Source organism: Carcharhinus amblyrhynchos, unplaced genomic scaffold, assembly GCF_965287045.1.
Source record: "Carcharhinus amblyrhynchos unplaced genomic scaffold, sCarAmb.v2.hapA scaffold_69, whole genome shotgun sequence".
NCBI classification, from domain to species: domain Eukaryota; kingdom Metazoa; phylum Chordata; class Chondrichthyes; order Carcharhiniformes; family Carcharhinidae; genus Carcharhinus; species Carcharhinus amblyrhynchos.
Window position 1 is genome coordinate 512012 of NW_027649809.1, and position 26799 is coordinate 538810.

Here is a 26799-nt window from a genome sequence, read left to right on the forward strand (position 1 = left end):
TACATGTGACAATAATAAATCAAATCAAATCTTTCTCCCCTGTGTACTCTATGAACAGTATGCTTTGTCTGTATAGCGCGCAAGAAACAATATTTTTCACTATATCCCAATACATGTGACAATAATAAATCAAATCAAATCAAATAGAAACTGGTTAAAGTCTGCAGTTCTCTGGATTCGCTCCAAACAGATAAAGACAGGGCAGCTTCCCAACAATAGCAGATTCTTTCCTTCAGGAGGCAGAATTTCCAAATAAAACAGGGAGAGAGGGAAAACATTTTTTTGTAGCTTGCTGCCCCTTCTAAAACTCAAACCTGCTTCTCCAAACTGAGAATGAGAAAAAGAATGTCCAAAACCACATGACCATCCTCTAACAACGCAGGATCATAAAACTAATCCCAGAGCATTGTGGTTAGCACTGCTGCCTCACAGTACAGGACCCGGGTTCAATTCTGGCGCTGGGTCACTGTCTGTGTGGAGTCTGCACGTCCTCTCTCATGTCTGCATGGGTTTCCTCCCACTGTCCAAAGATGTGCAGGTTAGGTGGATTGGCCATGCTAAATTGCCCCTTAGTGTCCAAAGATGTGCAGGTTAGGTGGATTGGCCATGCTAAATTGCCCCTTAGTGTCCAAAGATGTGCAGGTTAGGTGGATTGGCCATGCTAAATTGGCCCTTAGTGTCCAAAGATGTGCAGGTTAGGTGGATTGGCCATGCTAAATTGTCCCTTAGTGTCCAAAGATGTGTGGGTTTAGTGGATTGGCCATGCTAAATTGTCCCTTAGTGTCCAAAGATGTGCAGGTTAGGTGGATTGGCCATGCTAAATTGCCCCTTAGTGTCCAAAGATGCGCAGGTTAGGTGGATTGGCCATGCTAAATTGTCCCTTAGTGTCCAAAGATGTGTGGGTTTAGTGGATTGGCCATGCTAAATTGTCCCTTAGTGTCCAAAGATGTGCAGGTTAGGTGGATTGGCCATGCTAAATTGTCCCTTAGTGTCCAAAGATGTGTGGGTTTAGTGGATTGGCCATGCTAAATTGCCCGTTAGTGTCCAAAGATGTGTGGGTTTGGTGGATTGGCCATGCTAAATTGCCCCTTAGTGTCCAAAGATGTGTGGGTTTGGTGGATTGGCCATGCTAAATTGCCCCTTAGTGTCCAAAGATGTGCAGGTTAGGTGGATTGGCCATGCTAAATTGCCCCTTAGTGTCCAAAGATGTGTAGGTTAGGTGGATTGGCCATGCTAAATTGCCCCTTAGTGTCCAAAGATGTGCAGGTTAGGTGGATTGGCCATGCTAAATTGCCCCTTAGTGTCCAAAGATGTGTAGGTTAGGTGGATTGGCCATGCTAAATTGCCCCTTAGTGTCCAAAGATGTGTAGGTTAGGTGGATTGGCCATGCTAAATTGGCCCTTAGTGTCCAAAGATGTGCAGGTTAGGTGGATTGGCCATGCTAAATTGGCCCTTAGTGTCCAAAGATGTGCAGGTTAGGTGGATTGGCCATGCTAAATTGCCTCTTAGTGTCCAAAGATGTGTGGGTTTAGTGGATTGGCCATGCTAAATTGCCCGTTAGTGTCCAAAGATGTGCAGGTTAGGTGGATTGGCCATGCTAAATTGCCCCTTAGTGTCCAAAGATGTGCAGGTTAGGTGGATTGGCCATGCTAAATTGGCCCTTAGTGTCAGGGGGACTAGCTAGGGTAAATGCATGGGGTTATGGGGATAGGGCCTGGGTGGGATTGTTGCCAGTACAGACTTGATGGGCCGAATGGCCCCCCTCAGCACTGTATGGATTCTATGATTGTTGATGTCTCACCTGCAATACTGCCTCACGTCCCTGAGCTGTGTGACGCACGGTTCCAGACTGAGTGTGGGTGCCACCCTCTCCCCTCCCTGATCACCTGCCCCCCCATGGGGTGAGGGCAGGACGGGAATTCTGGCAATGATTCCCCACCCCCAGCACCCAGCAGCAAACCCGCAGTGAGACCCACACGCCACAGCACTTCAGCTCAGAGCAGAAAGTTCCACCCAACACGCAAGCATTACACGCACGAAACACGCAGGCCAACACGCAAACCGATACACAGACCAACACAGAGGCTGACACACCTTCCGATACATAGACTGACACACAGTTTGACACAGATGCTGACGCAGAGACTGACACACAGACCGACACGCAGACCAACAAATGCACTCCGTCTCTCACACTCTCTCTCACACGCACACTCTGTCTCTCACACTCTCACACACACGCTCTGTCTCTCACATACACACACTCTCTCTTTGTCTCCCTCTCACACACACTCCCTCTCTCTCTCACACACACTGTCACACTCTCTCTCTCTCAGACACACTCTCTTTCACACTGTCTCTCACAAACACACTCTCTCTCACACACACTCTCTCTCACACACATATATTCTCCCTCTCACATACTCTCTCTCTCTCACACACACACACACTCTCTCTCTCCCTCTCACACATAGTCTCTCTCTCTCTCGTACTCCCTCCCTCTCACACACACTCTCTCTCTCACAAACACATTCTCTCTCACACACACTCTCTCTCACACACATATATTCTCCCTCTCACATACTCTCTCTCTCTCTCACACACACACACTCTCTCTCTCTCCCTCTCACACATAGTCTCTCTCTCTCTCGTACTCCCTCCCTCTCACACACACTCTCTCTCTCACAAACACATTCTCTCTTACACACACTCTCTCTCACACACACATTCTCCCTCTCACACACTCTCTTGGTCTCTCTCTCTCTCTCATACAATCTCTCTCACACACACTCTCTCTCACACACTCTCACACTTTCTAACACACACTCCCTCACACTCTCTCTCTCACACACACACACTCTCCCTCACACACACACTCGCTCTCACATACACGCTCTCTCTCACACACTCACACTCTCTCACACACACGCACACTCTCTCACTCATACATCCTCTCTCTCTCTCCCTCACACACACACACACACTCTGTCTCTCTCTCACACAGACACACATTCACACTCTCTCTCACACACAGACACACACACAATCTCTCTCTCACACACACTCATACTCTCTCTCACACACACACACACACTCTCTCTCACACACACCCACTCTCTCACAGACACACTGTCTCTTTCACACACTCTCTCTCTCACACACATACACACACGCACAGATCTCTCTCACATTCACGCACTCACTCTCACACACACACGAGAGAGAGTGTGTGTGTCTGAGACACTGTCTCTCAGACACACACACTTTCTCCCTCTTTCTCACACACACACACACACACTCTGTCTCTCTCTCTCTCTCTCACACACACACACTCTCTCTCTCTCACACACACACACACGCTCTCTCTCTCACACAGACACACACACTCTCTCTCTCTCACACAGACACACACACACACACACACTCTCTATCTCACACAGACACACACACACACACGCTCTCTCTCTCACACAGACACACACACTCTCTCTCTCTCACACAGACACACACACTCTCTCTCTCTCACACAGACACACACACACACACACACACACACTCTCTATCTCACACAGACACACACACACTCTCTCTCTCACACACACACACACACTCTCTCTATCTCACAGACACACACACTCTCTCTCTCTCACACAGACACACACACACACACACACTCTCTATCTCACACAGACACACACACACACTCTCTCTCTCTCACACAGACACACACACACTCTCTCTCTCACACAGACACACACACTCTCTCTCTCTCACACAGACACACACTCTCTCTCTCTCACAGACACACACACACACACTCTCTATCTCACACAGACACACACACACTCTCTCTCTCTCACACAGACACACACACTCTCTCTCTCTCACACAGACACACACACACACACTCTCTATCTCACACAGACACAGACACACACTCTCTCTCTCACACAGACACACACACACACTCTCTCTCACACACACAGACACTCTCTCTCAAACTCACACACACTCTTTCACACACTCACTCTCTCTCTCACACACACACACACATACAGACACACACATGCAGACAGATTAATTCAGAATATACCACTCCCCTCCCTGTCTATCAGGCAGTACGTATATGATGGAGTCGGCCACGACCCGTACAGCCAGGGTTGGTGTGTGGGCCTGTGATTACTGAGTGGGGTTGGTGCAAAGGGAGTGAGTCCGAACAGGAGCAGGGAGCGCCAGCCAGGGGAGGGACTGAGTGAGTGTGGAGGGGGGCCGAGCAGACAGCTGCTGGGGACAGAGCTCTGGTTTCACCCTCCGTCCGAAAGACGTCACAAGCCCTTCCGAGTGAGACATTCCAGCCAGCCCGGCTAAAAATAAAATACACAGAATCAGATGTCCCATAGACTCATGAGTAAAAACTCCTGGTACTCTCTCCAACACCAACAATCAGTAAAACACCCCCGTGGGGGTGGGGGGACAGTGACTCCACAGGAGAAACCAACAAATAAGGCACAATGAACACAATATACCAACAAGACAGCCCAGAGGCAGTGCAGCACTGTCAGAGGGTCAGTGCTGAGGGAGTGCAGCACTGTCAGAGGGTCAGTGCTGAGGGAGTGCCGCACTGTCAGAGGGTCAGTGCTGAGGGAGCGCCGCACTGTCAGAGGGTCAGTGCTGAGGGAGTGCCGCACTGTCAGAGGGTCAGTGCTGAGGGAGTGCCGCACTGTCAGAGGGTCAGTGCTGAGGGAGTGCCGCACTGTCAGAGGGTCAGTGCTGAGGGAGTGCAGCACTGTCAGAGGGTCAGTGCTGAGGGAGTGCCGCACTGTCAGAGGGTCAGTGCTGAGGGAGTGCCGCACTGTCAGAGGGTCAGTGCTGAGGGAGCGCCGCACTGTCAGAGGGTCAGTGCTGAGGGAGTGCCGCACTGTCAGAGGGTCAGTGCTGAGGGAGTGCCGCACTGTCAGAGGGTCAGTGCTGAGGGAGCGCCGCACTGTCAGAGGGTCAGTGCTGAGGGAGCGCCGCACTGTCAGAGGGTCAGTGCTGAGGGAGCGCCGCACTGTCAGAGGGTCAGTGCTGAGGGAGTGCCGCACTGTCAGAGGGTCAGTGCTGAGGGAGTGCCGCACTGTCAGAGGGTCAGTGCTGAGGGAGCGCCGCACTGTCAGAGGGTCAGTGCTGAGGGAGTGCCGCACTGTCAGAGGGTCAGTGCTGAGGGAGTGCCGCACTGTCAGAGGGTCAGTACTGAGGGAGTGCCGCACTGTCAGAGGGTCAGTGCTGAGGGAGTGCCGCACTGTCAGAGGGTCAGTGCTGAGGGAGTGCCGCACTGTCAGAGGGTCAGTGCTGAGGGAGTTTTGCAATGTTGGTTGCTCTGGCTTTCAGAAGGAATCTTATACCGTTGCTCCAATGACTGTCTCACTGAAGGGCATAGAACGATCCCACAGCCACTATCAATGTCTGGACATTCTCACCAGTGTGGGGACCAATATTGACCCCCAATGATTGGAAAATATTTTCTCGCAACTCTCTCCTTAAGGGAATCCCTGGATGGGCCAGACGTTCACTGCCCGCCCCCTAATTGCCCCTTGAGAAGGTGGTGGTGCTGAGCCGCCATCTTGAACCTGCTGCAGTCCCCCTGTGGTGTAGGTACACCCACTGTGCTGTTAGGGAGGGAGCTCCAGAATGGGCAGGGCTTTGAAGAGGATGGTGGGCCATTGGGTTAGGCTGCTGTTTACGGGAGCTTGCTGTGCATTATTGACCACACCTCAGTGCAGTGAGCTGGGTTGGGATTACTAGATGGGGGTGACACCTGGCACGCTGACCCTTGCCCTGCTGCATGGGCAACCGTGATGCTGGCATCGGATTTTCAGGTAGTAATAGAACATAGAACATAGAACATAGAACATTACAGCGCAGAACAGGCCCTTCGGCCCACGATGTTGCGCCGACCAGTTACAAAAACAATGACCCACTAGCCTATACCAATCCCTTTTCGTCCATAAACCTATCCAGAGATCTCTTAAACGCCCCCAAACTAGACGCATTTACAACTGCAGCAGGCAGGGCATTCCAATCCCTCACCACCCGCTGGGTAAAGAACCTACCCCTGACATCCGTCCTGTAGCTACCCCCCCTTAATTTAAAGCCATGCCCCCTCGTGCTAGCTTTCTCCATCCGAGGAAAAAGGCTATCACTATCCACCCTATCTAAACCTCTAATTATCTTATATGTTTCAATAAGATCCCCTCTTAGCCGCCTTCTTTCCAACGAAAACAACCCTAAATCCCTCAGTCTCTCCTCATAGGACCTCCCCACCATACCAGGCAACATCCTAGTAAACCTCCTCTGCACCCTCTCCAACGCCTCCACATCCTTCTTGTAATGCGGGGACCAGAACTGCACACAGTACTCCAAGTGCGGCCGCACTAGAGTTGTGTACAGTTGCAACATTACACTGCGACTCCTAAATTCAATCCCCCTACCAATAAACGCCAAGACACCGTACGCCTTCTTGACAACCTTATCTACTTGATTCCCAACTTTCAGGGATCTATGTACACACACACCTAGATCCCTCTGTTCATCCACACTATTCAAAGTCCTCCCATTAGCCCTATACTCGACACATCTGTTGCTCCTACCAAAGTGAATTACCTCACACTTCTCCGCATTAAATTCCATCCGCCACCTCTCGGCCCAGCTCTGCAACCTATCTAAGTCTCCCTGCAGACTATGACACCCTTCCTCACAATCTACCACACCTCCAACTTTGGTGTCATCAGCAAATTTACTAATCCACCCAACTATACCCTCATCCAGATCATTAATAAAAATTACAAACAACAGTGGCCCCAAAACAGATCCCTGAGGCACACCACTCGTAACTGCACTCCATGATGAATATTTACCATCCACCACCACCCTCTGTCTCCTATCTGATAGCCAATTCCTGATCCAACTTCCTAGATTACCCACAATCCCATACATCTGCATTTTCTGCAGAAGCCTACCATGGTGAACCTTATCGAACGCCTTACTAAAATCCATGTATACCACGTCAACTGCCTTACCCCCATCCACCTCTTTGGTCACCTTCTCAAAAAACTCAATAAGGTTAGTAAGGCACGACCTACCCGCTACAAAACCATGCTGACTATTTCTAATCAATTCATTACACTCCAAATAACTATAAATCCTATCCCTAATAATTTTTTCTAAAACCTTACACTCTCTAAAACATATACACTCAAACACATACACACACACACACGTTCACATACACACACTCTCTCACACACATACAAATACACTCACACACACAGACACAAAACATATGCACACACTCACTCACTTACATACACATGCACACATCACACCATGCTCACACACACGCACACTCACACACAGACATACACATACACACATGCACACACGCGCACACTCATGGCCAGATAAAGTCCAACACCTTTCCCATCCTCACCCACCTCTCATCAGATTTGATTTATTATTGTCACATGTATTGGGATACAGTGAAAAGTATTGTTTCTTGCGCTCTATACAAAGCATACCATTCATAGAGTACATAGGGGAGAAGGATTTGATTTATTATTGTCACATGTATTGGGATACAGTGAAAAGTATTGTTTCTTGCACTCTATACAAAGCATACCATTCATAGAGTACATAGGGGAGAAGGATTTGATTTATTGGGATACAGTGAAAAGTATTGTTTCTTGCGCTCTATACAAAGCATACCATTCATAGAGTACATAGGGGAGAAGGATTTGATTTATTATTGTCACATGTATTGGGATACAGTGAAAAGTATTGTTTCTTGCACTCTATACAAAGCATACCATTCATAGAGTACATAGGGGAGAAGGATTTGATTTATTGGGATACAGTGAAAAGTATTGTTTCTTGCGCTCTATACAAAGCATACCATTCATAGAGTACATAGGGGAGAAGGATTTGATTTATTATTGTCACATGTATTGGGATACAGTGAAAAGTATTGTTTCTTGCGCTCTATACAAAGCATACCATTCATAGAGTACATAGGGGAGAAGGATTTGATTTATTATTGTCACATGTATTGGGATACAGTGAAAAGTATTGTTTCTTGCGCTCTATACAAAGCATACCATTCATAGAGTACATAGGGGAGAAGGATTTGATTTATTATTGTCACATGTATTGGGATACAGTGAAAAGTATTGTTTCTTGCGCTCTATACAAAGCATACCATTCATAGAGTACATAGGGGAGAAGGATTTGATTTATTATTGTCACATGTATTGGGATACAGTGAAAAGTATTGTTTCTTGCGCGCTATACAGACAAAGCATACCATAAGAACATAAGAAATAGGAGCAGGAGTAGGCCATCTAGCCCTTCGAGCCTGCCCCGCCATTCAATAAGATCATGGCTGATCTGAAGTGGATCAGTTCCACTTTCCCGCTTTCTCCCCTTAATTCCCCTGTCTATCAGAAACCTATCTACCCATGACTTAAATATATTTAGCGAGGCAGCCTCCACCACTTCAACGGGCAGAGAATTCCAGAGATTCACCACCCTTTGAGTGAAGAAGTTCCTCCTCCACTCCGATCTAAACTGCCCCCCCTTTATCTTGAGGCTGTGCCCTCTGGTCCTGCAGTCCTTTCTGAGCGGGAAGAGTCTCTCTACCTCTACCCTATCCATCCCCTTCATTATCTTATATGTCTCTATAAGATCCCCCCTCAGCCTTCTAAACTCCAACGAGTACAGACCCAGTCTATTTAGTCTCTCTTCATAGTCCAACCCCCTCAACTCCGGTATCAGCCTAGTGAACCTCCTCTGCACCCCCTCCAAGGCCAATATATCCTTGCGCAAGTGCGGCGACCAAAACTGCACACAGTACTCCAGCTGCGGCCTCACCAATGCCCTATACAGCCGCAGCAAGACCTCCCTACTTTTATATTCAATCCCCCTCGCTATGAAGGCCAGCATCCCATTCGCCTTCCTGACCACCTGCTGCACCTGCAGGCTGGGTTTTTGCGACTCATGCACAAGGACCCCGAGGTCCCTCTGCACCGTAGCCTGCTGCAGCTTTTCACCCTTTAAATAGTAATCCCTCCTACTATTATTCCTGCCAAAGTGGATAACCTCACACTTGCTAACATTGTACTCCATCTGCCAGGTCCTGGCCCACTCGCTCAGCCTATCCAAATCCCTCTGCAGAGAGATACCGTTCATAGAGTACATAGGGGAGAAGTATTTGATTTATTATTGTCACACGTATTGGGACACAGAGAAAAGTATTGTTTCTTGTGCGCTATACAGACAAAGCATACCGTTCATAGAGAAGGAAAGGAGAGAGTGCAGAATGTAGTGTTACAGTCATAACTCGGGTGTAGAGAAAGATCAAGAACCTGAAGTCCATGTCTGCCTCAAGAAGATGACCATCATCTGGTTCCCTTTAGGGAAGGAAATCTGCCGTCCTTACCCCGGTCTGGCCTACACGTGACTCCAGAGCCACAGCCAATGCGGTTGACTCTCAACTGCCCCTCCAAGGGGCAACTAGGGATGGGCAACGCCCATATCCAATGAACAAGTAACCCCTCCCACCAGGTCAGGATGAGGGAGGCAGGATAACAGAGACGCAAACGCGAAATAGGTTAGGTTAATTGGCCATGCTAAATTGCTCCTTAGTGTCTAAAGATGGGTGAGTTAGGTGGATTGGCCATGCTAAATTGTCCCTTAGTGTCCAAAGATGTGCAGGTTAGGTGGATTGGCCATGCTAAATTGCCCCTTAGTGTCCAAAGATGCGAAGGTTAGGTGGATTGGCCATACTAAATTGTCCCTTAGTGTCCAAAGATGTGTAGGTTAGGGGGATTGGCCATGCTAAATTGTCCCTTAGTGTCCAAAGATGTGTAGGTTAGGTGGATTGGCCATGCTAAATTGCCCCTTAGTGTCCAAAGATGTGCAGGTTAGGTGGATTGGCCATGCTAAATTGTCCCTTAGTGTCCAAAGATGTGCAGGTTAGGTGGATTGGCCATGCTAAATTGCACTTAGTGTCTAAAGTTGTGCAGGTTAGGTGGATTGGCCATGCTAAATTGCCCCTTAGTGTCCAAAGATGCGAAGGTTAGGTGGATTGGCCATGCTAAATTGCCCCTTAGTGTCCAAAGATGTGCAGGTTTGGTGGATTGGCCATGCTAAATTGTCCCTTAGTGTCCAAAGATGTGCAGGTTAGGTGGATTGGCCATGCTAAATTGTCCTTTAGTGTACAAAGATGTGCCGGATAGGTGGATTGGCCAAATTGCCCCTTGGTGTCCAAAGATGTGCAGGTCAGGTGGATTGGCCATGCTAAATTGCCCCTTAGTGTCCAAAGATGTGTAGGTTAGGGGGATTGGCCATGCTAAATTGTCCCTTAGTGTCCAAAGATGTGTAGGTTAGGGGGATTGGCCATGCTAAATTGCCTCTTAATGTCCAAAGATGTGCAGGTTAGGTGGATTGGCCATGCTAAATTGCCCCTTAGTGTCCAAAGATGTGCCGGATAGGTGGATTGGCCATGCTAAATTGCCCCTTAGTGTCCAAAGATGTGCAGGTTAGGTGGATTGGCCATGCTAAATTGTCCTTTAGTGTCCAAAGATGTGCAGGTTAGGTGGATTGGCCATGCTAAATTGCCCCTTAGTATCCAAAGATGTGCAGGTTGGGTGGATTGGCCGCGCTAAATTGCCCCATAGTGTCCAAAGATGTGCAGGTTGGGTGGATTGGCCGCGCTAAATTGCCCCTTAGTGTCCAAAGATGTGCAGGTTGGGTGGATTGGCCGCGCTAAATTGCCCCTTAGTGTCCAAAGATGTGCAGGTTGGGTGGATTGGCCATGCTAAATTGCCCCTTAGTGTCCAAAGATAAGTGAGTTAGGTGGATTGGCCATGCTAAATTGCCTCTTAGTGTCCTGCGTTGTTTAGTTTAGGGGGATTAGTCGGTAATATATGGGGGTTGGGCTTGGGTGGGATTGTGACTCGATGGGCCAAATGGCCTCTTTCTGTACGGTAGGGTTTCTGTGATATCGTTCTTTCCTCTCCTGCCCCCACCCCCTCCCGTCTAGATCATCGAACGGAGTTACAATGCGACGTGGATGCGGAGGCAGGAGGGAGTGAGGCAACCTCAGCCCATCGACCAGGCCACCCTCACCACCCTTTGGTCTCTCTCAGTTGCCATCTTCTCCATTGGAGGAATGGTTTCGTCTTTCCTGCTGGGGACACTGGCCGAGTGGCTGGGCAGGTAAGCTTGGCGGGGCGAGCGGGAGGGCGAGAAGGAGACGGGAGGAAGTCAGGATCCGACAGAATCAGAGGAGGAGGCCACTCGGCCCATCGGCGCCCGCGCCAGCTCTCCAAATGGGCACACAAATGTTTCCATTCAAATATTGATCCAATGCCCTCTTGAATGCCTCGGTTGGACCATCACCACTTCCAGGCACAATATTCCAGATCACCGACTGCTCGCTGGGTGGGAAAGCTAATTCCCAACATGGCTTTTGCCCCCTTTGTAAGCCCCTCCCCCTTAAACCCCCGTTAGGAGGATTGGAAATAGGGGTGACACAGCGGTTATCACTGCTGCCTCGCAGTGCCAGGGACCCGGATTCGATTCCCGGCTGCCTATCCAGAGTCTGCAGTTCTCCCCGTGCCTGCGTGGGTTAAGAACATAAGAAATAGGAGCAGGAGTCGGCCATCTCATCCTTCGAGCCTGCCCCGCCATTCAATAAGATCATGGCTGATCTCAAGTGGATCAGTTCCACTTTCCCGCTTTCTCCCCTGTCTATCAGAAACCTATCTACCCGTGACTTAAATATATTCAGCGAGGTAGCCTCCACCACTTCAACGGGCAGAGAATTCCAGAGATTCACCACCCTTTGAGTGAAGAAGTTCCTCCTCAACTCCGATCTAAACTCCACCCGGTCGCCTCTGACTTTCCTTCCACCGTGCAAAAATGCGCTAGTTCAGTGAATTGGCCGCGCCAAATTGCCCCTTAGTGTCCAAAGGTAGATGATTTAGGTGGATTGGCTATGCTAAATTGCCCCTTAGTGTCCAAAGATTTCTAGGTTAGGTGGATTAGCCATGCTAAATTGCCCCTTAGTGTCCAAAGATGTGTAGGTTGGTGGATTGGCCATGCTAAATTGCCCCTTAGTGTGCAAAGATGTGCAGGTTAGGTGGATTAGCCATGCTAAATTGCCCCTTAATGTCCAAAGATGTGCAGGTTAGGTGGATTGGCCATGCTAAATTGCCCCTTAGTGTGCAAAGATGTGCAGGTTAGGTGGATTAGCCATGCTAAATTGCCCCTTAATGTCCAAAGATGTGCAGGTTAGGTGGATTGGCCATGCTAAATTGCCGCTTAGTGTCCAAAGATGTGCAGGTTAGGTGGATTGGCCATGCTAAATTGCCCCTTAGTGTCCAAAGATGTGCAGGTTAGGTGGATTGGCCATGCTAAATTGCCCGGGGCGATAAACAGGGTAAATCTGTCGGGTGGGATTGCAGTCGGTGCAGACCCGATGGGCCGAATGGCCGGCTTCGCTCTGTAGGGATTCTCGGATGCACCGAGCTCGATGTTAAAACACTATCTGCCGGCAAGATGTCCTTTCCTCAACTTAATCTCCGTGTGAAGTTGCTCCGAATAACTCGTGCCTTATCCCCGCAGGAAGAATGCGATGCTGGCAAATAATGTCCTGGCGCTGCTGGGTGGGATGCTCATGGGATTTTCCCAATACTGCCAATCCTACGAGATGCTCATCCTGGGTCGTTTCGTCATTGGCGCTTATTCGGGTGAGGTTCTGAGCCGCTTGCGTTCGCGACGGATTAACACGTGAAAACCAATCTAGTTTGGTTTGGATAAAGTGGACGGGGAGCGGGCGCTCCCTCCGGTGGGATATTCTAGGACGGAGGAGGTCATAGCCTTAGGATACGGGGCGACAGAGTGGAGGAGAAAGGATTTCTCCCAAAGGGTTATGAGTCTGGGGGATTCGATCCCCCCCAAAGTGCAGCGGATGCTGGGACAGTGAGTCAATTTGAGGAGGGAGTGAGACAGATTTTTAATTGGGAATGGGTTGAAGGGGAGGGCAGGAAAATGGGGATCAGGGTAGGAGAGAGAGGGCAGGAAAATAGGGATCAGGGTGGGAGAGAGAGGGCAGGAAAATAGGGATCAGGGTGGGAGAGAGAGGGCAGGAAAATAGGGATCAGGGTGGGAGAGAGAGGGCAGGAAAATGGGGATGAGAAGCACATCAGCCACAATCGAATGGCGGAGCGGACTTGACGGGCCGAATGGCCTAATTCTGCTCCTATATCTTATGGTCTTATGATCGGTGGATCACCTTTTGATTTGATTTGATTTATTATTGTCACACGTGTTGGGACACAGTGAAAAGTATTGTTTCTTGCGCACTATACAGACAAAGCATACCATTCATAGAGTACATAGGGGAGAAGGATTTGATTTATTATTGTCACATGTATTGGGATACAGTGAAAAGTATTGTTTCTTGCGCACTATACAGACAAAGCATACCATTCATAGAGTACATGGGGAGAAGGATTTGATTTATTATTGTCACATGTATTGGGATACAGTGAAAAGTATTGTTTCTTGCGCGCTATACAGACAAAGCATACCATTCATAGAGTACATAGGGGAGAAGGATTTGATTTATTATTGTCACATGTATTGGGATACAGTGAAAAGTATTGTTTCTTGCGCACTATACAGACAAAGCATACCATTCATAGAGTACTCAGGGGAGAAGGATTTGATTTATTATTGTCACATGTATTGGGATGCAGTGAAAAGTATTGTTTCTTGCGCACTATACAGACAAAGCATACCATTCATAGAGTACTCAGGGGAGAAGGATTTGATTTATTATTGTCACATGTATTGGGATACAGTGAAAAGTATTGTTTCTTGCGCGCTATACAGACAAAGCATACCGTCCATAGAGAAGGAAAGGAGAGGGTGCAGAATGTAGTGTTACAGTCATAGCGAGGGTGTAGAGAAAGATCAACTTAATGCGAGGTAGGTCCATTCAAAGGTCTGACAGCAGCAGGGAAGAAGCTGTTCTTGAGTCGGTCGGTACGGGACCTCAGACTTTTGTACCTTTTTCCCCGACGGAAGAAGGTGGAAGAGAGAATGTAGGTTAGGTGGATTGGCCATGCTAAATTGCCCGGGGCGATAAACAGGGTAAATCTGTCGGGTGGGATTGCAGTCAGTGCAGACCCGATGGGCCGAATGGCCAGCTTCGCTCTGTAGGGATTCTCGGATGCACACCGCGGTGTGTGTGGGGTCCTTGATTATGCCGGCTGCTTTTCCCCGAGGCAGCGGGAAGTGTAGACAGAGTCAATGGACGGGAGGCTGGTTTGGGTGATGGATTGGGCTACATTCACGACCTTTTGTAGTTCCTTGCGGTCTTGGGCAGAGCAGGAGCCCATACCAAGCTGTGATACACCCAGAAAGGATGCTTTCTATGACGCATTAGTGATATTGTTGATGTTATTAAACTAGAAAGGGTGCAGAAACGATGCTGCCAGGATTTGATGGATTGAGTTATAAGGAGGGGCTGGATAGACTGGGACTTTTTTTCTCTGGAGCGTAGGAGGCTGAGGGGTGATCTTACAGAGGTCTATAAAATAATGAGGGGCACAGATCAGCTAGATAGTCAATATCTTTTCCCCAAAGGTAGGGGAGTCTAAAACTAGAGGGCAGAGGTTTAAGGTAAGAGGGGAGAGATACAAAAGGGTCCAGAGGGGCAATTTTTTCACACAGAGGGTGGTGAGTGTCTGGAACGAGCTGCCAGAGGTGGTAGTAGAGGTGGGTACAATTTTGTCTTTTGGACAGTTACATGGATAAGATGGGTATTGAGGGATATGGGCCAAATGTGGGCAACTGGGGCTAGCTTAGGGGTTAGATCAAGGGAAGGCATGGACAAGTTGGGCCAATGGGCCTGTTTCCATGCTGTAAACCTCCAAGACTCTATCTCCTAAAAGTTGGTGAGAGTCGGAACGGACATGCCAAATTTCCTTAACCTTCTGAGAAAGTAGAGAGGCATTGATGGGCTTTGTTGATGATATCTCTAGTTACGACACCGTTCTTTCCACGCAGGCATCTCATCTGGCTTAGTTCCGATGTACGTTGGGGAAATTTCGCCCACTCACCTGCGGGGGACCTTGGGGACATTACACCAGCTGGCAATCGTGACGGGCATTCTCGTTGCCCAGGTACGTCATTTCGGGCGCGCATGCAGGACACGTGTGTGTGGAGGTGGCACAGGACATGTGTACAACACCCGGGTATATTCCTCCCCCCACCCCGCCACCCAAGAGTGCGGGGAAATGGGTTCACGCCACAGAACAAAGAGCACAACACAGGAATAGGCCCTTCAGCCTATCGAGTCAGCACCCACATATTAAAGTCCCATCTGATCCCCATTGCCGTGCGTGTAGAGTATAGGGCTAACAGTAGGACTCTGAATGTGTAGAGTATAGGGCTAATGATAGGACTCTGAATGTGTAGAGTATAGGGCTAACGGTAGGACTCTGAATGTGTAGAGTATAGGGCTAACGGTAGGACTCTGAATGTGTAGAGTATAGGGCTAATGATAGGACTCTGAATGTGTAGAGTATAGGGCTAACGATAGGACTCTGAATGTGTAGAGTATAGGGCTAATGATAGGACTCTGAATGTGTAGAGTATAGGGCTAACGGTAGGACTCTGAATGTGTAGAGTATAGGGCTAACGGTAGGACTCTGAATGTGTAGAGTATAGGGCTAACGGTAGGACTCTGAATGTGTAGAGTATAGGGCTAACGGTAGGACTCTGAATGTGTAGAGTATAGGGCTAACGGTAGGACTCTGAATGTGTAGAGTATAGGGCTAACGGTAGGACTCTGAATGTGTAGAGTATAGGGCTAACGGTAGGACTCTGAATGTGTAGAGTATAGGGCTAACGGTAGGACTCTGAATGTGTAGAGTATAGGGCTAACGGTAGGACTCTGAATGTGTAGAGTATAGGGTTAACGGTAGGACTCTGAATGTGTAGAGTATAGGGCTAACGGTAGGACTCTGAATGTGTAGAGTATAGGGCTAACGGTAGGACTCTGAATGTGTAGAGTATAGGGTTAACGATAGGACTCTGAATGTGTAGAGTATAGGGTTAACGATAGGACTCTGAATGTGTAGAGTATAGGGCTAACGGTAGGACTCTGAATGTGTAGAGTATAGGGTTAACGATAGGACTCTGAATGTGTAGAGTATAGGGTTAACGATAGGACTCTGAATGTGTAGAGTATAGGGTTAACGATAGGACTCTGAATAGTGTTGATGAACAGAGGGATCTAGGTATATGTGTGCATAGATCCCTGAAAGTTGGGAATCAAGTAGATAAGGTTGTTAGGAAGGCATACGGTGTCTTGGCGTTTATTGGTAGGGGGATTGAATTTAGGAGCCGCAGCGTCATGTTGCAACTGTACAAAACTCTGGTGCATCCACACTTGGAGTATTGTGTGCAGTTCTGGTCCCCACATTATAGGAAGGATGTGGAGGCTTTGGAGAGGGTGCAGAGGAGGTTTACCAGGATGTTGCCTGGTATGGAGGGGAGGTCCTATGAGGAGAGACTGAGGGATTTGAGGTTGTTTTCGTTAGAAAGAAGGCGGCTAAGAGGGGACCTTATTGAAACATATAAGATGATTAGAGGTTTAGATAGGGTGGATAGTGATAGCCTTTTTCCTCGGATGGAGAAAGCTAGCACGAGGGGGCATGGCTTTAAATTAAGGGGTGGTAGTTATAGGACAGATGTCAGGGGTAGGTTCTTTACCCAGAGGGTGGTGAGGGATTGGAATGCCCTGCCTGCTGCAGTTGTAAATGCGCCAAGTTTGGGGGCGTTTAAGAGATCCGTGGATAGGTTTCTGGATGGAAAGGGATTGGTTTAGGTTAGAGGGTCATTGCTTTTTAATTGGTCGGCGCAACATCGTGGGCCGAAGGGCCTGTTCTGCGCTGTAATGTTCTATGTTCTATGCCTTGGCGCGTAGCCCTGAGTGTTACGATTCATCTGGGTTCTTTCCAAAGGATGTGAGGCATCCCACTTCCGCCACCCTCCCTGGCAGCGGGTTCCAGACCCTCACCGCCCTCTGGGTGAAAAAAAGTCTTTTTTCCTCATGTCCCCCCTCCCCACCACTGCCCCCTCACCTCCGTCCCCTGGTAACGGACCCTTCAACGAAAGGGAACAGGTAGTCCTCATCCACTCTGTCCATGGTCCTCATAATGGAAAGGTGGCAAAACTACAGCACAGTGCAGGCCCCTCGGCTCACAAAGTTGTGTCGAACATGTCCCTACCCTAGAGGTCACTAGGCTTACCTAGAACCTCTTGTACCCCTCGATCAGCCTTCTCTGCTCCAACGGAAACAAGCCAAGCTTACCCAACCTCTCTTCGTAACTTCTATCCCAGGGCAACATCCTGGTGAACCTTCTCTGCACCCATGTCTAGGGCAGTGGATAGAGGAGAGCCGGTGGATGTGGTCTTTCTTGATTTTCAGAAGGCGTTTGACAAGGTGCCTCACAAGAGGTTATTGCAGAAGGTCAGGGGACATGGAGTTGGGGGTAGGGTGTTAGCGTGGATAGAGGATTGGCTGTCAAATAGGAGGCAGAGAGTGGGGGTCAATGGGTGCTATTCGGATTGGCGGTTGGTGACTAGTGGAGTGCCCCAGGGGTCGGTGCTGGGGCCTCAGCTTTTTACCATTTATATAGATGATCTGGAGGAGGGAACCGAGTGTAGGGTGTCGAAATTTGCTGATGACACCAAAGTTGGTGGAAAGGCAAATTGTGCGGAGGGTGTGGAGAGTCTACAGAAGGATCTAGATAGGCTGGGCGAATGGGCCAGGAACTGGCAAATGGAATTTAATGTTGGCAAATGCGAGGTGGTCCACTTTGGTAGGAATAACGGTAGGAAGGATTATTACTTACGTGGCGAAAAACTGCAGCAGGCGACGGTGCAGAGGGACCTCGGGGTCCTTGTGCATGAGTCGCAAAAACCCAGCCTGCAGGTGCAGCAGGTGGTCAGGAAGGCGAATGGGATGCTGGCCTTCATAGCGAGGGGGATTGAATATAAAAGTAGGGAGGTCTTGCTGCAGCTGTATAGGGCATTGGTGAGGCCGCAGCTGGAGTACTGTGTGCAGTTTTGGGCGCCGTACTTACGCAAGGATATTTTGGCCTTGGAGGGAGTGCAGAGGAGGTTTACTAGGCTGACATTGCCAACACTCCCAAAACCAGGCAACATCCTGGCGAACCTTCGTTGCACTCTCTCCAAGCCTTCCGCGTCCTTCTGGTAGTACGGAGACCAGAACTGTACACAGTGCTCCAAATGCGGCCTAACCAAAGTTTTATGTAACGTGATCAGTCCTGATGTCAACATGGCTATTTGCAGCCCGTCTGAAGCCTCACGGACTTTGTGTGTCTTGACAGATATTTGGCCTGGATGTTATCCTGGGGACGGACGACCTTTGGCCTTTACTCTTGGCGGTGACGGTCTTCCCCGCTATCCTACAGGCCGCCCTTCTACCTCTGTGCCCCGAGAGTCCTCGATATCTTTACATCATTCGCAACGAAGAGGGAAAGGCCAAGAAATGTGAGTTGATCAAGGCCTCCACGGCCAACTTGTACCCAATCTGTGGCCTGTGAGTTGACCATGGCCTCCATGCCCAACTTGTACCCGATCTGTGGCCTGTGAGTTGACCATGGCCTCCACAGCCAACTTGTACCTGATCTGTGGCCTGTGAGTTGACCATGGCCTCCACGCCCAACTTGTACCCGATCTGTGGCCTGTGAGTTGACCAAGGCCTCCACGCCCAACTTGTACCCGATCTGTGGCCCTATGTGCTGTGCCCACCAAGTTAGTGGGGCGACTCAAAGAGAGGGCTAAAGACCTTTCATTTTTATTCATCCATTTGTGGGACATGGGCATCGCTGGCTGGGCAGCATTTATTGCCCGTCCCATGTTGCCCCTTGAGAAGGTGGTGGTGAGCTGCCTTCTTGAATACAATTGAGTGGCTCGCTAAGCCATTTATTGATTTATTATTGTCACATGTATTGGGATAGAGTGAAAAGTATTGTTTCTTGCGCGCTATACAGACAAAGCATACCATTCATAGAGTACGTAGGGGAGAAGGATTTGATTTATTATTGTCACATGTATTGGGATAGAGTGATAAGTATTGTTTCTTGCGCACTATACAGACAAAGCATACCATTCATAGAGTACGTAGGGGAGAAGGATTTGATTTATTATTGTCACATGTATTGGGATACAGTGAAAAGTATTGTTTCTTGCGCACTATACAGACAAAGCATACCATTCATAGAGTACATAGGGGAGAAGGATTTGATTTGATTTATTATTGTCACATGTATTGGGACACAGTGAAAAGTATTGTTTCTTGCGTGCTATACAGACAAAGCATACCATTCATAGAGAAAGGAGAGGCTGCAGAATGCAGTGTTACAGCCATAGCTAGGGTGTGGAGAAAGATCAACTTAATGCGAGGTAGGTCCATTCAAAAGTCTGACAGCAGCAGGGAAGAAGCTGTTCTTGAGTCGGTCGGTACGTGACCTCAGACTTTTGTATCTTTTCCCCGACGGAAGAAGGTGGAAGAGAGAATGTCCGGGGTGTGTGGGGTCCTTGATTACGCTGGCTGTTTTTCCCCGAGGCAGCGGGAAGTGTAGACAGAGTCAGTGGATGGGAGGCTGGTTTGTGTGATGGGATTGGGCTACATTCACAACCCTTTTGTAGTTCCTTGCAGTCTTGGGCAGAGCAGGAGCCCAGACCAAGCTGTGATACAACCAGAAAGAATGCTTTCTATGGGGCATCTGTAAAAGTTGGTGAGAGGGCATTCTAGGAAACTTCTTCTACATCCTCTCCAAGGTCTTCACATCCTTCCTCTAATGCGGCAACCAGAATTGAACGCAGTACTCCAAGTGTGGCCCAACCAAAGTTTTATTTATTTTTTACTCATTTGTGATACATGGGCGTCGCTAGAATTTATTGCCCACGGGCGGTTCTCAAAGGTAGGGGAGTCTAAAACTAGAGAGCAGAGGTTAAAGGTGAGAGGGGAGGGATACAAAAGGGTCCAGAGGGGGCAATTTTTTTCACACAGAGGGTGGTGAGTGTCTGGAACGAGCTGCCAGAGGTAGTAGCAGAGGCAGGTACAATTTTGTCTTTAAAAAAACATTTAGACAGTTGCATGGGTAAGACGGATATAGAGGGATACGGGCCAAATGCGGGCAATTGGCATTAGCTTAGGGGTTTAAAAAAAAGGGGGCAGCATGGACAAGTTGGGCCAAAGGGCCTGTATCCATGCTGTAAACCTTAACAACTCTATGAGAGTCAACCACATTGCTTTGGCTCTGGAGTCACATGTAGACCAGACTGGGTAAGGATATCAGATTTACTTCTCCAAAGGACATTAGTGAACCAGATGGGTTTTTCCGGCAATGGGTCATCAGTAGATTCTTAATTCCAGACTCCTTAAACAGCCTCAGGACGGCACGGTAGCACAGTGGGTTAGCACTGCTGCTTCACAGCTCCAGGGACCTGGGTTCGATTTCCGGCTCGGGTCACTGTCTGTGTGGAGTTTGCACATTCTCCCCGTGTCTGCGTGGGTTTCCTCCAGGTGCTCCGGTTTCCTCCCACAGTCCAAAGATGTGTGGGTTAGGTTGATTGGCCGTGCTAAGAAATTGCCCCTTAGTGTCCAGGGATGTGTGGGTTAGAGGGATTAGCGGGTAAATGTGTAGGGTTATGGGGGTGGGATTGTGGACATTGCAGACTCGATGGGCTGAAGGGTCTCTTTCTGCACTGAAGGGTTCTATGATTCTATGAGAAATACATCCCTGCTCTTGTATTCTAGCCCTCTCGACATGAATGCTAACATTGCATTTGCCTTCCTAACTGCCGACTGAACCTACACATTAACCTTAAGAGAATCTTAAACCAGGAATTCCTTTGCAATTCCAATTTCTGAATTCTCTCCCAATTTAGAATAACTTAACCTGTACATCTTTGGACACTAAGGGGGAATTTAGCATGGCCAATTCACCTAATCTACACATCTTTGGACACTAAGGGACAATTTAGCATGGCCAATTCACCTAACCTACACATCTTTGGACACTAAGGGACAATTTAGCGTGGCCAATCCACCTAATCTACACATCTTTGGACACTAAGGGACAATTTAGCGTGGCCAATCCACCTAATCTACACATCTTTGGACACTAAGGGACAATTTAGCATGGCCAATTCACCTAACCTACACATCTTTGGGCACTAAGGGGCAATTTAGCATGGCCAATCCCCCTAACCTACACATCTCTGGACACTAAGGGACAATTTAGCATGGCCAATCCACCTAACCTGCACATCTTTGCCACTAAGGGACAATTTAGCATGACCAATCCACCTAACCTACACATCTTTGGACACTAAGGGACAATTTAGCATGACCAATCCACCTAACCTACACATCTTTGGACACTAAGGGACAATTTAGCATGACCAATCCACCTAACCTACACATCTTTGGACACTAAGGGACAATTTAGCATGGCCAATCCACCTAACCTACACATCTTTGCCACTAAGGGACAATTTAGCATGACCAATCCACCTAACCTACACATCTTTGGGCACTAAGGGGCAATTTAGCATGGCCAATCCACCTAACCTGTACATCCTTGGACACTAAGGGACAATTTAGCATGGCCAATCCACCTAACCTACACATCTTTGGACACTAAGGGGCAATTTATCATGGCCAATCCACCTAACCCGCACATCTTTGGACACTAAGGGACAATTTAGCATGGCCAATCCATCTAACCTACACATCTTTGGACACTAAGGGGCAATTTATCATGGCCAATCCACCTAACCCGCACATCTTTGGACACTAAGGGACAATTTAGCATGGCCAATCCATCTAACCTACACATCTTTGGACACTAAGGGGCAATTTAGCATGGCCAATCCACTGAACCTACACATCTCTGGACACTAAGGGACAATTTAGCATGGCCAATTCACCTAACCTACACATCTTTGGACATTAAGGGGCAATTTAGCATGGCCAATTCACCTAACCCACACATCTTTGGACACTAAGGGGCAATTTAGCATGGCCAATCCACCTAACCCACACATCTTTGGACACTAAGGGACAATTTAGCATGGCCAATCCATCTAACCTACACATCTTTGGACACTAAGGGGCAATTTATCATGTCCAATCCACCTAACCCGCACATCTTTGGACACTAAGGGTCAATTTAGCATGGCCAATCCACCTAACCTACACATCTTTGGACACTAAGGGGCAATTTAGCATGGCCAATCCACCTAACCTGCACATCTTTGGACACTAAGGGACAATTTAGCATGACCAATCCACCTAACCCGCACATCTCTGGGTGCTTGCCTTCATCGGCCGGGGCATTGAGTTTAAAAATTGGCAAGTCATGTTGCAGCTTTGTAGAACCTTAGTTAGGCCGCACTTGGAATATAGTCTTCAATTCTGGTCGCCCACACTACCAGAAGGATGGGGAGGCTTTGGAGAGGGTACAGAAAAGATTTACCAGGATGTTGCCCTGGTCTATGAGGAGAAGTTGGAGGAACTTGGTTTGTTCTCACTGGAGTGACGGAGGTTGAGGGGGGTGGCGACCTGATAGATGTCTACAAGATTATGAGGGGCAGAGTGGACATTCAGAAGCTTTTTCCCCGGGGTGGATGAGTCAATTACTAGGGGTTTAAGGTGTGAGGGGCAAGGAGATATACGAGGCTGATTTTCTTTACTCAGAGGGTGGTGGGTGCCAGGAACTCGCTGCCGGGGGGATGTAGTGGAAGGGGATACAGTAGTGAGTTTGAAGGGGCGTCTTGACGAATAGGATGGGAATAGAAGGGTGGGGGGGGGGGGGGTTTAGTTCAGTGGGGCAGCACGGTCGGTGCAGGAGGGGCCAAAGGGCCACTTCCCGCGCTGTAATTTTCTCAGTTCTTTGGAGATCTCAAAACGGTTTGACTTTCTTTCCCGAGCGCAGGTTTGAGGATGTTGACTGGGAGACAGGACGTTACCAAGTCTCTGAGTGAGATGAAAGACGAGAAGAGGAGGGTGGACATGGAGCCAAAAGTTACCATCACTCAGCTCTTCCGAATGCCCTCGTACCGGCAGCCGATCATCATCGCGATCACCCTCCAGCTCTCCCAGCAACTGTCCGGGATCAATGCTGTAAGCGTCATCGCAAATCACGGCAAATGTAGCCTAAACTTACACCACCCTCATATACCAACCCACCCCCTTATACTACCCAACCTCATATACTACTACACCCCGGTATACTACCCCACCTCATGTACCAACCCATCCCCATGTACTAACCCACCTCCCATATACTACTTCACCCCCATATACTACCTCACCCCCATATACTATCCCACCACTATATACTACCCCACCTCATGTACTAACCCATCCCCATGTACTAACCCACCTCCCATATACTACTTCACCCCCATATACTATCCCACCACTATATACCGGAGTTGAGGGGGTTGAGCTATGAGGAGAGGCTGAATAAACTAGGCTTGTACTCATTAGAGTTTAGAAGAATGAGGGGAGATCTCATTGAGACGTATAAGATGATGAATGGGATGGATAGGATAGAGGTGGAGAGACTCTTCCCGCTCAAAAAAGACAGTAGGACTAGGGGGCACAGCCTCAAGATAAAGGGGGGGCGGTTTAGAACGGAGTTGAGGAGGAACTTCTTCACTCAAAGGGTGGTGAATCTCTGGAATTCTCTGCCCGTTGAAGTGGTGGAGGCTGCCTCGCTAAATATTTTTAAGACGCGGGTTGATGGGTTTTTGATAAGAGAGGGGATTAAGGGTTATGGGGAGAGGGCGGGAAAGTGGAACTGAGCAGCGACAGATCAGCCATGATCTTATTGAATGGCGGGGCAGGCTCGAAGGGCCAGATGGCCTACTCCTGCTCCTATTTCTTATGTTCTTATGTTCTTATGTTCTTATATACTACCCCACCTCATGTACTAACCCATCCCCATGTACTAACCCACTTCCCGTATACTACCTCACCCCCATATACTACCTCACCCCCATATACTATCCCGCCACTATATACTACCCCACCTCATGTACCAACCTATTCCCATGTACTAACCCACCTCCCATATACTACCTCACCCCCATATACTATCCCACCACTATATACTACCCCATCTCATGTACTAACCCATCCCCATGTACTAACCCACTTCCCGTATACTACCTCACCCCCATATACTACCTCACCCCCATATACTATCCCGCCACTATATACTACCCCACCTCATGTACCAACCTATTCCCATGTACTAACCCACCTCCCATATACTACCTCACCCCCATATACTACCTCACCCCCATATACTATCCCACCACTATATACTTCCCCACCTCATGTACCAACCCATCCCCATGTACTAACCCACCTCCCATATACTACCTCACCCCCATATACTATCCCACCACTATATACTACCCCACCTCATGTACTAACCCATCCCCATATACTAACCCACATCCATATACTACCTCACCCCCATATACAATCCCACCACTATATACAACCCCACCTCATGTACCAACCCATCCCCATATACTAACCCACCTCCCGTATACTACCTCACCCCCATATACTAACCCACCTCCCGTATACTACTTCACCCCCATATACTAACCCACCTCCCATATACTACTTCACCCCCATATACTATCCCACCACCATATACTGCCCCAGCCTAGATATTACCCCACGCTGATGAGTCAAACACTAACTCTCCCTACAGATACTGCTGTGTTTTTCCAGCATTATCACTGGGGCAGCTCGGTGGTGAGCACTGCTGCCTCACAGCGCCAGGGACCAGGGTTCAATCCCTGCTTGGGTCACTGTCTGTGTGGAGTCTGCATGTTCTCTCCCCGTGTCTGCGTGGATTTCCTCCGGGTGCTCCGGTTTCCTCCCGCACTCTAAAGATGAGCAGGTTAGGTAGATTGGCCAGGCTAAATTGCCCCTTAGTGTCCAAAGATGTGCAGGTTTGGTGGATTGGCCATGCTAAATTGCCCCTTAGTGTCAAAAGATGTCCCCCCCCAAAAGACCCACAGGTTAGGTGGATTGGCCGCGCTAAATTGCCCCTTAGGGTTAGGAATCATAGAAACCCTACAGTACAGAAAGAGGCCATTTGGCCCATTGAGTCTGCACCGAACACAATCCTACTCAGGCCAGACCCCCATATCTCTATAGATACTTTACCCACCGATCCCTCTAACCTACGCATCTCACGACACGAAGGGGCAATTTCTTAGCACGGCCAATCAACCTGACTCTTTGGACTGCGGGAGGAAACCGGAGCACCCGGAGGAAACCCATGCAGAGATGGGGAGAATGTGCAAACTCCACACAGACAGTGACCCGAGCCGGGAATCGAACCCGGGTCCCCGGAGCTGTGAAGCAGCGGCGCTAACAACCCACCGTACCGCCCAAGCTTAGGGTAAGTGTGTAGGGCGGTCTCCCCTCGATCCGGTTCCCGTAGACTTGGGTCAAGGGTGGAAGAGGAAACGCACAATGTTAAAATGGCGGCGCGGGCTCGTTGGGCCTGTTTCCCACGCTGCGTTGTTCTTTGTGGTCGGTGAAGGTCCGATGGGCCGAATGGCCTCCTTCTGGGATTCCAACTCTGTTCTCGCCATCTTAAAATGGCCAAAAATGTCGGTGAGGGAAGGGTTCATGGTTAATGGCCCTCTCTCTTTCTCTCTCTCTCGCTCTCTCTCTCTCTGTCTTCCCTCTCTCTAGGTTTTTTATTATTCCACAAATATCTTCATCAGGATGGGGATCCAACAGCCGGTCTACGCAACCATTGGTGTTGGCATCATTAACATGGCCTTTACCTTGGTCTCGGTGAGTACGGGGGAGGGTGTGTGTTAAAAAATAAACAAATCGTACAAAAGAGAGACTCACCTTTCTCCCACGCCTCCCTGGAGACCCCAAACTTTTTTCCACTCGAAGAAGTGTAGCCATCGCCAGGAATTGGGGAACGGGGCAGAGGAAGATCCCACAAACCTCACGGCGGTAATCAACTGCGGAAGAAATATTGGCTGACGAATACATACTTCGCCCGAGCGATGGACGCACTTGTCTGTCCTGTACCTGTCCTGGGAGTGTTTGACGGGATACAGTGTACAAGGAGCTTTACTCTGTATCTAACCCCGTGCTGTCTTTGTCCTGGGAGTGTTTGATGGGGGGACGGTGTAGAGGGAGCTTTACTCTGTATCTAACCCCCGTGCTGTACCTGTCCTGGGAGTGTTTGATGGGGGGGACAGAGTAGAGGGAGCTTTATTCTGTATCTAACCCCGTGCTGTACCTGTCCTGGGAGTGTTTGATGGGGGGACAGTGTAGAGGGAGCTTTACTCTGTATCTAACCCCGTGCTGTACCTGTCCTGGGAGTGTTTGATGGGGGGACAGTGTAGAGGGAGCTTTACTCTGTATCTAACCCCGTGCTGTCCTTGTCCTGGGAGTGTTTGATGGGGGGACAGTGTAGAGGGAGCTTTACTCTGTATCTAACCCCGTGCTGTACCTGTCCTGGGAGTGTTTGATGGGGGGACAGTGTAGAGGGAGCTTTACTCTGTATCTAACCCCGTGCTGTACCTGTCCTGGGAGTGTTTGATGGGGGGGACAGTGTAGAGGGAGCTTTACTCTGTATCTAACCC

At 48.9% G+C, this 26799-nt stretch overlaps 1 protein-coding gene across 1 annotated transcript in view; it reads left to right on the forward strand.

Moving 5' to 3' along the window:
- The window catches only part of LOC145337753 (solute carrier family 2, facilitated glucose transporter member 4-like), a 39907-nt gene that overhangs the window by 6371 nt on the left and 6737 nt on the right, over positions 1-26799 (forward strand). Inside the window, exons 3-8 of the mRNA XM_080182597.1 lie at positions 11078-11253; positions 12664-12788; positions 15115-15230; positions 18468-18630; positions 23088-23275; positions 25886-25990. Of these exons, the coding sequence (XP_080038723.1) occupies positions 11078-11253; positions 12664-12788; positions 15115-15230; positions 18468-18630; positions 23088-23275; positions 25886-25990 (873 nt within the window). The remainder of the gene's footprint in view (positions 1-11077; positions 11254-12663; positions 12789-15114; positions 15231-18467; positions 18631-23087; positions 23276-25885; positions 25991-26799) is intronic.